At 45.5% G+C, this 14,797-nt stretch overlaps 1 protein-coding gene across 1 annotated transcript; it reads left to right on the forward strand.

Annotated features, from left to right (window-relative positions):
- The first annotated feature begins 1,962 nt into the window (after positions 1–1,962).
- NDP (norrin cystine knot growth factor NDP) lies at positions 1,963–12,227 on the forward strand. Its single transcript, XM_028113541.1, has 2 exons — positions 1,963–2,233; positions 12,000–12,227. The coding sequence occupies exons 1-2, from the start codon at positions 2,060–2,062 to the stop codon at positions 12,225–12,227; spliced, it is 402 nt and encodes a 133-aa protein (XP_027969342.1). The 5' UTR covers positions 1,963–2,059.
- The last annotated feature ends 2,570 nt before the right edge of the window (positions 12,228–14,797 follow it).

Genomic DNA, 14,797 nt, shown 5'->3' on the forward strand with positions numbered 1-14,797 from the left:
TTTGGCATCCCTTGCCAATTTGGAGCTTTACCTCAGGTTTGATCAATTTCAGTGAGATGTTGCAATTAGCATGCTCCCGAGGGAAAGTGGCACAAAGTTGTATGAAAATAGGGTCTTAACTTCAGGATTATCTCCTGCATATGGTGATGGTGGTGACTGGATCCATAAGTATCCAGGTGGCGCCATTTTAGAGCAAGAGGGGATTACAGAAGCCATCTTTTCCAATTCTCCTATTCCTGCAGATGAGGAAACTGGGGCCAGACCAGTTTAAATGCCCTGTGCAAGGTCCCCCAGTTACTCAAGAGCAGGGCTTGAGCCCAGGTGGGTCTCTTCATTACTGGTCCCTGCCCTTCCTGCAATTTGTAGGATTTCTCTGACACATACGTGCTGAGTTTTTGCCATTGCCAGGGATGCTCTTGTCCGAAATGGCCCTTTGTCACACACCTTTTTCAGCCTGGGATCCCCTACCCCACACTCACAAGACAGCTAACAGGTTAAGTAGGTCTGGGGCCATTCATCTAGAGCCAAACTAATTGACTTATATGGACTTGAACTTTTTTTTTTTTAAGATTTTATTTATTTGAGAGAGAGCGGGGGTGGGGTGGGGTGGGGTGGGGTGTGCAGAGGGAGAGGGACAGGCAAAATCCCCGCTGAGCAGGGAGCCCCACACAGGGCTTGATCCCAGGACCCTAGGATCATGACCCGAGCCGAAGTTAGACGCTTAATCGACTGAGTCACCTGGGTGCCCCTGGACTTGAACTTCTAATCTTCATCTTATCAATACTTTGCTCTGTTTATTTGGACTGTCCATGAGTAGGAAGTTTAAAAAAAATGTTGTACAATGAATAAAATAATCAAACTCTTATCTGAAATACCTTTGAAAGTTTTTCTGAAGCTTTAATTATCATGTTCCTTTTGTTTGGGATGTAATGACAGGTCTCCCCAATTGTCATAAAAATTGGAAAATATTTTTGACACTGTGTCTTCTGGTGTGATAAAAAGCACCCATGTTGGCCATGCTTAGGAGGGTTGGCGAGGTGATCCGGGGAGCTCTCTGCTTTGTCCAAGATGCATATGGCTAAAAGAACAAAGCAAATTTCAAGAAAAACGATATGTCCCGATCCCATTTTAATGGTAAGTCTTTGTTCCGACGACCACTTCCTTTTTCAAATTATACCCTGTGCTCAGGCTACCGAGGCTCTGCAGAAATGTGTGACTCTTTGGCGAATAGGCATGTGTTGCTTTAACCACACTGGAGGCCAGTGAGCATAATGTGTATTTCAGATGCAGTTTGTCATTGATGCTGGGTGGCATGGGGCTTAAACCAAAAACAGGATGAGCCTAGAGCAAGGATGAGCCCTAGTGGAAAACTAGGTGGGTGGGTGGGTATGGCCTTGGAAAATGTACTTCTTTCCCGGGGGGCGTGGCCTGTGTTCATTAGCGCTGACCTGCCTCTTTTCTAGCCCTGTGAGCTGACACTGGCACCAGAGATCACTGAGGAACCGAATAGACCCTCCCGCCCCCACCCAATTCAGCTGTGCTGTGGCCAGAACCACATGTCTAATCTTTACCATGAGTTCCAACTATTCTTGCTCCTCGAAACATGGACTCTGGCAATTAAAGTCAACATGTGCCTCCATTACACCACTGTGCCCACAGTGGTTTATGTAGCATAAGCTATGGGGAGGGAGCGGGAGCAGGAGAATGGATGACGGCCTATGCTAATGGCACTCTAGAAACCAATAGTCGTCACTCAAAATGTCACGGAAAAAAATCTACTCGATACCTCCTGGGTTCCATTCGTTTTTCTGGGTAAATGTTTCTGGGGAAAATAATTTCTGTTTTCATTCCAGCTGGGCAGCAGATACTGTGATGATGGATTGCAAGTGGAAAGAGTAAGACAAAACTCGGGCCTACAAAGGACAATGACAACCAGAAAGCTTCAGCCAGATCCTGCCCTTTGCTTGAAAGGAACTGGATCCTAGGAGGCGAAGGCATTTCCCATTTCTAGTCCTCTGCCTCCCTCTGCTGTTCCTTCTCAGAAGCTTTCCTTACAACAATGAGAAATCATGTACTAGCTGCATCCTTTTCTATGCTCTCCCTGCTGGCGCTAATGGGAGACACGGACAGCAAAACGGACAGCTCCTTCATGATGGACTCGGACCCTCTGCGCTGCATGAGACACCACTATGTCGATTCTATAAGTCACCCGTTGTACAAGTGTAGCTCAAAGGTAAGATCCAGATCTCTGTGAAGGTAGCATTACTTCCCAGAGACAGCGGAGAAGCCCGTATTCCTTTGTCAGGGCATGGAGAACTATCACTGAAGCCCAGACCTGAGCTCTAGGGCTGGCCCACGGGGCTTGCGGGAGAATCGTGCTTTTAGGGTCTCCCAGCATGCTTTGAACTTTTGTCAGTAAAGCTGCCTGACTGACCACGTACATACCCAGACAGCTTCTCTCTTTTCAGGCTGCTCGAAGTCGATAGGAAAGGCTGGAAGGTTCTCACCATAAAATTGTTGCTCCACACAAGGTGAGAGAGGGATGTTTCGTCCCTGGCTGTCTAATTTATGAGCAGTAGTGTTCTTTATCAAGAAAGAAAAGTGGAGTCTACAGGTTCTCGTGACTCCTTCTACCTCCACCAGCAATAAAGAGGAAGCGGCTGCCAGAAATACGATTGAGCAGTAAAACGTACTTCTTGCGGGTGGGGGGGAGGTGCTCTCCAAAGAGACTCCTGTTGGAATAGTTGCTCGCTGACCTTGTGGTCCAAGCCTTTCTCCACCTGCCGTGCTTACGTTAAAATGATTTCAAAAGATACATGGCAATTGGATCATTTCTCATTTTTACATGGATTATCCAAATCATTCTTGTTTGGAGTAGGTTGTATATTTTTTTGTGCAGGCAACCTATGCGAGGGATGTCTCAGTGTTGGGACGAGGTCTTGCAAAGGAATACCATGCTTCAAAGGCCACTGAGAGTGGCCGGCCACCTGGACCACCCAGAAGGAAGGCACAGAGTAGAACACACTTAGAATGAGAATCTCACGACCGTCACTGCCCCCCAAACAGTCACATGAATGAAATTTGCCCACATTTGGTAAATAAGAAAGAATGTGTTTAGCCCAGCCTCAGAGATTTTCACTCTAGTCCTGAGACCAAAACCACTTAAGCGTTCTCAGATGGCAAGTATTTTTTAAATTACCGGTATAATTAAGAAGTTTTTGTAATATCAACCACTAGAATTAAGACCATATAAGTTAATGTCTCTACCCTCCATTTACAAACATGATAACTTCTGTCTGCCTTTAAAATTTCCATCGCTTCTCTGATTACAACTCAATGATAATGGCTTGTTTTAGTTTGGGGGAATCAGAATTTGAGTTAAATCATTTTAACCATTATATTAATAAGATCTAGGACTGTGGGAAAAAATAGAGACTTTCCACTTAAAAACTTTCTGGCTCTTATTTGTGCTTGTAGAACTAAAAAAAGGAGTAAATAGATAAATTTTTGTAAGGCTGCAATCCCTTCTTAGGCAAAAAAAGACGGGATATGTTTTTACAACTGTGATTGCTCAGAAATTGTGGGCCTGAGCAATTATTAGCTTCTCCTCCCTTCCCCCCTACAGATAGCACTAGTATTTGGTGGTCCTTAGTCCATGGATGATTTCTCCCTCTATAGAGCTGTTCTCCATAATCATGATTCTTTTAACGAAAGCAGGGGTTATTAAAATTATTTCAAAGAGAATGTCAGTGTGATGATAGAAAGGAACGGAGAAATAGGAGCATCTCTAAAAACTAAAAAGCAATCCAGAAGGATTTGATGAAATGATGGAAGAACACCTTAGCAATGATCACACTAGTTAAGAGAAGTTCAGAGAAGAGATGTCATTAACTCGAGCCCAACAAACTCACGGTGCTTGAGCATGACTCCTAGAAACAGACTTTAGTCTACCTTTGCTCACATCCGTTCCTTCCAGAATGCCATGGTAAATGGCACAAAATTGTGATAGTAGCAGAAATGTTTGTAATTTCATGGGAACAATCTGTTTTCAAACATCCCAAATGATCTCAAATATAGCAATAGTTTTATGTAAATGGTGCTTGCAATTATAAATCTTTCTTTCTTGGCCTTAAAATATGCCTGGCAGAATCTCAACTACTCAGACCTTTTCTGGATTAGATTTTCTCTGTGTATCCAAGAACAAAAACTGTTTTTCATTTTTAAATAATCTATGATTCTTGACTCTCACCGACTCGGGCTGGTCTTCTTTCTAATGGGTCTCATTAATGAAATTGTTCTTTACAGACTTGAGATAAAAACATTTAACCTGTGTCTAGAAAACGGCCAACGAGGGTTTTTACAATGAGGAGACTAGGCTCGATCTTTCCTCTCTGCAAAAATTTCCCTTCGCATGATGTTCAAAGGCCGTTGTTTACTAGACACATGCCTATACCACTTGCCTGTCTGTGGTTGACACTTCCCGACTTACATTTATCCAGTGTCTGGCCTTGGGAAGACAGGTGTCCGGGAGAGTGTGACCCAGGCTCAGGGGAGGGAGGGCATCTGCTTGAACACCTAATATGTGTCAGGCGTCTCATAATATATGATCTAATCACTGCCAACAAACCTGTGTTGGAAGGCATTACCAATCCCATTTTGCCGGTAGGGAAAACTAAAACACTAAATAGTATTCAGTAGATTGCTCCAGGAGTGGCAGTGTCTGCCTCAGATCATTTCTCTTTCAACTACTTGGATCTTCATATCAGAGAAATGCAGGTAGAATGCAGAAGCCACTATTTGGAAGTCCAGGCTCAACTTCGGGTCCGCTAGAAATAATGATTTATACTCAGTGATCTTTCTAGAAGATAGGAACCATTGTGAAAGTTCTCAGGGAGCCTGCCATGAGACTGTCTGCTCCCCCCTAGCCCTGAGCTCCAGGGACCTGTCACCCATCGCTTAACAATTCAGGGAAGGGCTGAGACAGAGTCAGGCAGAAAAGATGGGCTACAGCCGTCCACCAAGGAGGTCATGTGACTGCAGATTACGATGTGCCTGGAAGTTTTCAGTGGTGACACCTCCTAGGACTGGGTACAAAAATCCCAGGAGTGGCAGGTTCATTGACAATCTTCCCTGAAACTCTGAGTAGTAAAGGGAGGGCCCAGTAGTTAATGGTGTTAGAGCAAACAGGCAAAAGGCCAGTGGTTAGTGAAAATGAGCCATCTGGAGAACCTTTAAGGCAACTGAGGCATCCCGGACTTTGAAGTGAGAGACACCTGGCTTCATATCCCAGCTTCGCGGTGTGCCCAATGGGTGACTTCAGGAGAAGTAAAATAAGTCTTTGGTGCCTCCACTTATTCCCATGTAAAATGGGGCAAACGTTGTCTATCTAAAGGCGGAGGTATGGGTATTGGTGATGATATCTGTAAAGCCTTCAGCATGGTATCTGGCATATACTAGACATTCATAAGTGATATTATGATCTTGATGACGAAGCTATAAACTGGACAGGTGTTTAGACTCACTTTCTATTTCAGTCACCGTTGAGACCTCAATAACCGTTGGGATCTCGTAGAGCCTGAAAGGATTAGGAGAATGAACCTCATCGGGGTTCTTGCTAAACACAGAGATCTGGCAGGGGTGGGGGGAGCGTGCAGAAGAGCAAAGTGAATGTAAGCCATCATGCTGGGTGTTAAGAGTGGGGAGAGAACAGTAGAAGAGAAATAGATCCTGCTGTCTGACCTCCCTTCCCAAGTGAGTGGAGGGAGCAGAGGGTGGGGGGCAGAGGGGACAAGTTCTGGATGTGAGCCAGGGAGGAGTTTTCAGGGACTGAGGCTGGGAAAGCGAGCTAATAGGGCAGGCCTGTGAAGTCTGAGTTGGGTGAGGAATGTGGGGGGAGATGGTAGTCCCACAGGGACACAGAACCAGGGCATAGGGTCATCTGAACGCCGAAGGGCCAAAGAGAAGGACAGTTCATGTGATAAAACCTGGGGAACTTCCCCGAGGAATTGGAGAGGAAGTTGGTAAGATCCCCGATCCTCTCCTAGGGCTGCTGACGAAGCTCATAGTATGGTAGGAGAGTCAGGAACATTGAACTTCTAACACCATTAACTACTGGAGAGATACCACTTTTTTCTTTTAAGGAATGAATTTATATTGCATGCCTACTAGGTGCAGGCCTCGTGGCCGGCAATGGAGGTACAAAAATAGGGGGAAAAAAACAACCAACCAAGTTTTTACCCTCATGATGCTGATCAGTAAATGAGGGAGAGAGGGAAGGGAAATGTTCTGTGTTCAAAGGCTTCGCGTCGGTTTGAGTTGTGACCAGAGCGAAGGGACCAGATTCCATCCTTCCCCTTGCTGCTTCATTCCTCTGGTTGCAATTTTGCAGCCTGGCACAGACCCTTTGGGGGGTGACCGGGGTGCCTGGGGATGATCTGAATGGTCATTTATGGAGGGTGCCGGGGAGAGAAGGGATGGGTGCTGTAGGAGGTGCCACAGGATAAGGGGTACATAGTGTTCACTGCCGAGAAAAGGGCAAAAAAAAAAATGTTTCTCATTTAAATGAGGTACAACGGTCAAATTCCCCTTCTAGGGTAGGCTGTTCTGTGTGCAAAGTCTTTATTCTGGGTCTTTATTCTGATACCGATGAAGACATCTAGTCAGTCATGGCCTGAGCCAAGAATTCACAGGAGTCCCCCATGACAGAGGAAGAAAGTGGCTTTGGCAATGGTAAGAATCTTTCAGCAAGGAGTGATGAAAACCATCTGTGTTTGGGTTTTCTCTCACTCAGAAGATAGTTGATATTGCAGCAGAAGACAGAACTGCCTAAGAAGCATGGTGGGGTCACCAGAGAGAGCTGGGGCCTGGGGTCGTCGGGTGCAATCTTTGGTCAGGACCCAGGGAATCACAGCTGGCTATAACCTTCACAGTGTAGCCTGAAGTTGCCCATGACCAGCTTGAGTAACTTAGGAAGTTCCAGGCTGGCTGTTATGGTTAGGACAGAGGGCTCAGGAATCAAGGTGTCTCAGGTCAGAATCCTGACCCTCCATCGGACAGCGATGGGACCTCAGGCCAGTGACTCATCCTCCATCTTTTCGTGTCTTCATTTGTAAAATGGGGAAAGTTTACCTTTTGAAATGGCTGTTAAGAATCAGGTTGCATATGAAGGACTTGGCACCGAGCCTGGGGCCTAGTAAATGTCCAATACATGTTATATATCATCATCTTTACCATTCTTTTATGATCACGCAAGGACTTTTCATTACTCTTAGCTTCAGCACATGGAAATCAGATTAGAACATGAAGGAGCCCATCCCTGAGCAATCTCTCTGAACCCTGCGGCTCTGTTCGTATCAGAAGGAACTGACTTTCACATCCAGCTGGAGGCAAGTGACTCTAAGGTTGGGGGGATACAAAGGGACCACTGGAGAAGTTGCCTAGCTTCCTAGCATCAGGCCACTTGCTTGGGGGAACCCAAGAGAGCAAAAATTAAACTGCACGCAAAGCAGATAACATGTATCTGTCACCCACCTGAGCTGTGAGAAGTCCATCGAAGGTCAGTGAGCAAAAACCAACGGCGGCACCTGTTCCTTTGATGGTGGAGCCCCACGTGGGTTCTTTGTCAAAAGAAATTCATTTCCTGATTTCATAATGGAGCAATGTGGATGCTCTCCATTATGAGCAGTTAAGAGCAGTGCCAAATGCAGAGGAGTCTTCCCATGTTAGAAGGCATAGCCAAGTCACCCAGGCATGAAGAACGCTTGTTGACCACAAACCGGGTTTTGGCAGGTGAACTGATGTTTGATGACTTGGTTAAGGAGTTAGACACTGAGTGGTACCATCCAAGGAGTTTCTGGGAGTCTCCAGATCACTGGGGGAGGCAATTGTGGGAGGGTCTTGACAGTGGAGGAGGTATCATTTAGGAGTGCTCTTTCAAGATTCAGCTCTGCAGGCCATCAAAAAAAAAAAAAATGAAATCTTGCCATTTGCAACGACGTGGAAGGAACTAGAGGGTATTATGCTAAGCGAAATAAGTCAATCAGAGAAAGCGAAGTAAGTCAATCAGAGAAAGCCCTCTCCTCTACTTAGAGGAGTGGGCATTTGAATACATATGATCTCACTGATATGAGGAATTTGAGAAACAAGACAGAGGATCATAGGGGAAGGGAGGGGAAAATGAAACAAGACGAAACCAGAGAGGGAGACAAACCATAAGAGACTCTTAATCTCAGGAAACAAACTGAGGGTTGCTGGAGTGGAGGGGGGTGGGAGGGATGGGGTGGCTGGGTGATGGACATTGGGGAGGGTATGTGCTAGGGGGAACGCTGTGAATTGTGTAAGACTGATGAATCACAGCCTATACCCCTGAAACAAATAATACATTATACGTTAATAAAAAAAATTAGAGAAAAAAAAGATTCAGCTCTGCAGAAGCTTGGGGGTGGTGATGATGTATCCCAAGAAGTTCATAAGAAAAAGGTCAGACTTGTATGGTTATGATATTTTTAGGGCTCCCAGAGGCAGGTCAAAGTAGATTGGAGAAGGGTGTGAGTTGGCTCATACTTCAGGAAAACATTTTCATATCAGGAAGCAGGATATGACAGTGATTTAGACCAGGGGCTTTAGGCAGACCTAGGTTTGATTCCAGCCTTGCCTTGCACCAGATATGTGAGTTTGGGCAAGTTAGTTCAACTCTATAAAGCCTCGGCTTCCTCATCTGTAATAATAGTACAGATTAAAAGAGTACCTTTAGCATCGGATTGTTATGAGAATTAAATGAGATTAAATGTTGTAAGCACTCAATAAATGTTAGCTGCCATTATTATTATTTGCTAAATGATCGCTATCTAGCGACCAGCCTAGAGCAGAACTTCTCAGACTTTAATAGGTCCGGAGCCTTGCTACTCAATGGGTGGACTGACATCAACCAGAGTCTTGTGACAAATGCAAAATCTCTGGCCTCAGCCAGAACTACTCAAGCACAATCTGCATTTTAACAAGATCCCCAGCTGATTTACATGCATTTTATAGTTCTAGAAGCTCTAGTCTGGAAGAGGTGAGAAGATGTTCATGAAATCCATGGAACAGGTGAGGCTTGACAGAGACTAAAGCATGGAATATCAGGAGTGAATCTGGAAGGCAGGTATTTATCTCTTCCATTCCTTAATGGCACTCATTTCTAGCTCTTACCTTCCAAACTCCCCGCTGTAGCCCTCCAACACAAATTTACAAATCAGAGCTAGATTTGTATGTCACTTCCAGGTTTGAGATGGGATCTATAGACTGGAAATCTCCCAGAGAGGAGATTTGCATGTGTGTTGAGCATGTCAAGGGTCCTATAATTGTTTCGTAGTCTCTTCTTAGAGGAGTGGGCATTTGAACTTGGCAATGGAGGATAGTTGGGATTTCATTAAGCAGAGCTAGGAGGAAAGGGCATTTCTGAGAGGGGGAAAGACATGAGCAGAGGCAAGAGGCAGGGAAATTCAGGGCAGTTCCCTGAACTCCTAAGTGATTGAACTTGATTAGAATAGGGAGTGATGAGAACTAGAACAGTTGTAAGGGAGTGGGGACAAAAATGAGAACAGTTCTAAGTAAGACGGGAAAGATGTGAAATCCAAGTCATGGAGGATCTTAATACCCACTCAGGATTTTGGACTTGATTCCAAAGGCAGCAGGCAGCCACTGAATGTATTTATTGTACGTACATGTCTGTGCATTCTCCTTGCCCCAAAAGTCCAGCTCCTGAGATAGAGTGACCCATTGGAGGTGGCCCCAGGGTCTTCGGTGCTGGAGTTCTTGTCCTTCAGAACGAGCTGAAGGTGGAGCTTGAGACCCTGAAAATGTTTAGTGAAATCACAATCGGTTCAATACTTCTACAAATGGCCCAACATTGCTGACTTGGTCGCTTTACAGACAGTGCTAACTTCCGGGTCATTCCAGGTCTACATCCTGTTCACCCACATGTGCGTCACTTAGGTAGCATGCACCACCATGTCTGTGCCCCTTGGAATTAGGTCTGTTGACACAGGTTCACTATATTCATCTGGACTGAAATTGGATCTCTAAAGACTCCATTTGGGGAGGTGACCTCTGAATGTTGCTTAATCTGTGGGAGAGATGACCCCCATTAGAGATGAGCACATCCTTGGGCTCCTTCTCATTAGGTGGGGTGGGCACCAAGGACTGGCCCATGTACTACTGATCTATGGCATAATCTCTCAAAACCTATTTCAGATCATGTTTGTTTTGCCTATCAACATAAAGAGCGGGCAGGATAGCACTGAGCCTTCACAAATTCCAAAACAGCTCATAGCTGCCATTTTCTCTCTGCCTCTGTGATCTTTCAGAGAAAATAAATTCGTAGGTCCTAGTCCAACTTCACCAAGCCCTGCTGGTTGCTCCCTAGTATCTCATATCCTATCTTTGGATTCATCCCAGCATCTTTTTTGATAATGATGTTAATAATCTATAATGACCAGAAGTCATCTTGTCTTCCTTTTAGAAAGATGAGCAGGCCATTTCCTTCTCTTAATTCTTAGTGAATCAAGTTGCCCACCCTACCCTGCCCATGACTGCCACTCCCAGGATACCAGGATGTATGTATGGGAGACATAAACCAGCCTCTGCTCCGCTCCCTTAAGCTGGATGCAACATACTGAGTGTGTGCCTATGTCCATTGTTCTGGGGATAACCTTGGTAGTTTGCATCAGATTCTTAAAGAAGGCTTTCACCAAAATCACATTAAGAGCCACTATAAAGAACACACAGCCTCTGTTACTTCAGCCCAAGCTTTATTTTTATTTTTTAATTTATTTATTTGAGAGAGAGAGAGAGAGAGAGGGAGTGAGAGAGAATGAGCAGGGGCAGGGGCAGAGGGAGAAGGAGAGAGAATCTCAAGCTGACTCTCTGCTGAGCTTGGAGCCTGAGGCCGGGCTTGATCTCACAACCCTGAGATCAGGACCTGAGCCAAAATCAAGAGTTGGACGCTTAACTAAGGCACCCAGGCACCCCCGGCCCAAGCTTTAGTATAATCCTAACTTACCTCTGGAAATGGAGATGGTCAGAATGAATGCATCCTGACATTTGCCGTAAATGACTCTAAGATTCAGTTGCACAAATCTCGGGCTACTTCAGTGTATAAGCCCAGAAGTGTGATTCCAGGGCCCAAAACATACCCTGTTTCTGTTTCATTCTCTTGTTCCAAGTTGTAGTGCCCAGAATATTTCTTCCTGAGTATCACTCAGGTTAGCCTCTTTTTCTTCTCCAGAAACCATATTCCTTTTCTTTAGCAATTCCTTGCACATAACATATTCCTTTTTTTCTGTAGCCCTTCTTCATTTGCTCCCTGATTTCAATTCGGAATGACTTTCTGCATTTCGCGACTGGTCGAACTGACACTGGGCCCATGGTGGACGACCACCTGTCCTGAGACATTTCTTTCGTTCTTTGGTTTTTATTTGCACATCATGGTGGTCGGCCTCGTGTAGTGGTTCTACACCCTCAGTGTACTTTGGAATCAGTGGAAGAGCTTTGGAAACCATAAAAGCTCGGGCTCCATCCCCGAGGATTTTAATTCAATTGGTTCAAGATGGGGCCTGGGTGCTGATATTTTATTTATTTTTAATTTTTATTTTTTATTTTAGAGAGAGAGAGAAGGTGCGAGTGGGGAGGGGGGGCGCAGAGGGCAAAGGGAGAGAGAGAAAGAATCTCCAGCAGGCTCCACGCTCAGTGCAGAGCCCAATGTGGGGCTCGATCTTGCAACCCTGAGATCGTGACCTGATCTGAAACCAAGAGTCCGTGGCTCAACCCACTGAGCCTCCCAGGCGCCCCTGGGTTCCTGACATTTTAAAACCAAGTTTGCCAGGCGATTCTAAGGTGCAGCCTGGGTTGAGAGCCACTGAGCGAACCCAGCGGAAATTGGTAAAGGGTGTCAGGGTGCTGTGGGATCTGGCTGAAGTTTTGGCCTCCCCACAGAGTAACCATGTCTCTTCTCTCCCCAGATGGTGCTTCTGGCCAGGTGCGAGGGGCACTGCAGCCAGGTGTCACGCTCGGAGCCCTTGGTGTCCTTCAGCACTGTCCTCAAGCAGCCCTTCCGCTCCTCCTGTCACTGTTGCCGGCCCCAGACCTCCAAGCTGAAGGCACTGCGGCTGCGCTGTTCGGGGGGCATGCGGCTCACCGCCACCTACCGGTACATCCTCTCTTGTCACTGTGAGGAGTGCAGCTCCTGAGGCCTCCCGCTGAGTGGCTTCTGGATGGGACAACCTCCCCCCTTCCCCCCCCCCCCCCGCACTGAGGCAGTTCAACCAGCCAGGGAAGGACTGGCAAGAAAAGAGTTAAGGGGGGGGGAGAAAAGAAAAAAGATGCAGCAATTCCCACAGGATTGTGCATATTCTAGTAATAAAGACTCTCCATGCTTGTTGACAGAGAGAGATGCTCCGGGAACTGGTCTTCCACCCCTGTCTCCTTTCCCTGGTACAATTTCTTTTGGTTCCTTTTCAGATTCAGGCATTTGCCCCCTTGGCGCTGAATGCTGTTCAAGTTTCCAACAGTTTCAGCCTTAGCGGAGAAAGTGCCCCCCCCCCCGCCCCCCGTGCCCAAGTGGGTCAGGTTGTCACTGTTTGGTGCAGATTAGGGAAGCCTTCGCTTTGGAAAGCAGGAAGAAAGCCCAACTCTTTCTGCGACACCGTCTGGGTTGGTTCGGTTTGATTTGGATCTTGCCCTTCGATCTAAGGTTGCCATCACTGCTAAAGGTGACCAGTGGTGAATTCCAGGCACCAAGCAGGTTGGAGATGTGTAGCCAGGCTCACTCACAGCCAGCTAACTGACATTAAAATAACTAACAAATGGATTCTCTTACGTGATGCTGGAACTCCTGATAGCGGTCATTATTATTCAGAAATGACTTTTGGGAAGTAAAGGTGGCATACGGAATTTGTCACCTGAAGGCTCTTGCAGATAAATTATGGTAAAATTTTGTAAGGGAGCAGACTTTTAAAGACCTGCACAAATACGGATCCTGCACTGACTTTGAAAAAGGCATATATGTACTAGTGGCATGGAGAACGCACTATACTCATGCATGCAAATTAGACAACCAAGTATGAATCTATTTGTGGGTGTGCTATAGCTTTAGCCATGTCGCGGGCATCATTCTCTACCATCCACTTGTCCATGTGAAGCTTGCTGCCAAAATGGTGGCCTGGCTCATCTTCTGAACATTTGGCTCAACTCTCTTTTGGTCTCTGAGACTCAAAATTTGAGTTATTCCCATGTTGTGAAATAAAAAGACAGTATCTTCAAAATTGTGACTGTGAGTATTGCTTTTTCCTACTAAATATTCTACTATAATGCATCCCTTATGGTGCATGTGGGGGAGGGGTCCAGAAAAAGAGGGAGGTGGGGTTCTAGAATGCATGGGGAGGACATTTTTCGAAATCAATAGACGAGGGCGATAGGGGCTTAGGAAATTTGGTTTTTAGTTTCAGAAATTAGCTTATTGAATGAGCATAAAATCTGATGCATTCTGGCTTCCTTAGGCACTAAGGAATGAAAGAGAGGTCATCTCTTTCTTAACCTCTTCACTTTTCTCAGAAAAGAGTAAGTATCCACAAATGAAGGACCAGGAGGACAAAGAATTCGCCAACCATGGTTTCTGTGCCATTGATAGTCTAGTGTTCCAGGTCCAGTGATACTCCTGAGCATTACGAGAATAGTCATGGTGCTGGCGTAATGCTATGCCCACTTTAGGCACCACAACGCTACCCTAGGTTGGCGACTCAGTTTCCACGGCAACCTTGACACCGTGCTGTCTTGGCTCACCAGAGATGACAGTGCACCCCGCTGTTCATATAGTCAACCTGTGAATTACTTTTGCTGTAAAGATGATGGTTTTGTACACTCTCTAGCATATAGATTTCACACTTTTTTTTTTTTTTTTTGGAAGCCAGCGGGGTTAAATTTGTATTTGTGACTTTGGGACAGAATAAAAGTAATGCTATTAAACCTTGCCCTTGATCTTCACCTTCGTGGTGATGGAGCCAGCCAGTTCACTAATTAGAGGTCTCCCCATTTTGAAGGCAAATGTGAAATGGTAATTTGAATCATTACATCAAGAGAAATTTTGTCATAAAAAAGAATTAAATTTAATACCTAAAGTTAAATGGTTATAATCCTTGACTGATAAAGCAAGTAGTTAACTGCTGGCCACATTTATAGCTATTCTTTCATGTCACTAATCAAAGATTGAAAATAATACTGCTAGCCTTAAAATATCTCTTCCTGGTTTTGAAAATTCAATTTGCTTTGAGAGTCATATGCCCCAAACTCCGGTCTTTATTTCCTTACTACCCATTTGGGACTGGAGGGGGCACTTAATGTGACTCATATTTTCCAAATTCCCTGGAAGCCATAGAAAATATTCCCGTCGAATCCTATTGCACAGTCTATTGTCAAAGCTTTCCCCATAGAAATGAGCAGAATATGCTAGGAAGACTAGCAAATCATGGAACAGTGGCATTGGGAGAGTCATTAAAAAGCGTCCATCCTCTTCTCTCCCTAAACAGATGAGCAAATGGAGACCTGCCGAAACCCAGGTTTGCCCGAAGGCACACACTTAGTCTTGGATTTGGAACCAGAACCCAGGCTTTCTGCTTCACAGCCATGAGCACTTCCCTTCCCCCACCCGTGAAGATTCTCAGTCTTTTAAGGCTCTTGGATGCTGAATACGGTGAATGGGCTGGAAAAGAGTGAGAGAGATAGAATAAAGTTTAATGGGGCATATCAAGGCTGAGAAAGAGGA

The sequence above is a fragment of the Eumetopias jubatus genome, unplaced genomic scaffold (assembly GCF_037043125.1).
Source record: "Eumetopias jubatus isolate StellerSeaLion01/CBP00866 unplaced genomic scaffold, mEumJub1_p1.0 scaffold_11, whole genome shotgun sequence".
Lineage (NCBI taxonomy): Eukaryota > Metazoa > Chordata > Mammalia > Carnivora > Otariidae > Eumetopias > Eumetopias jubatus.

What these genes read in the sequence shown, in the direction of transcription:
- NDP (XM_028113541.1), top strand. Translation starts at nt 2,060, where the DNA reads ATGAGAAATCATGTACTAGCTGCATCCTTTTCTATGCTCTCCCTGCTG. An exon ending in TGTACAAGTGTAGCTCAAAG is followed by an intron (nt 2,234 to 11,999) that starts GTAAGATCCAGA and finishes TTCTCTCCCCAG; the next exon opens with ATGGTGCTTCTGGCCAGGTG.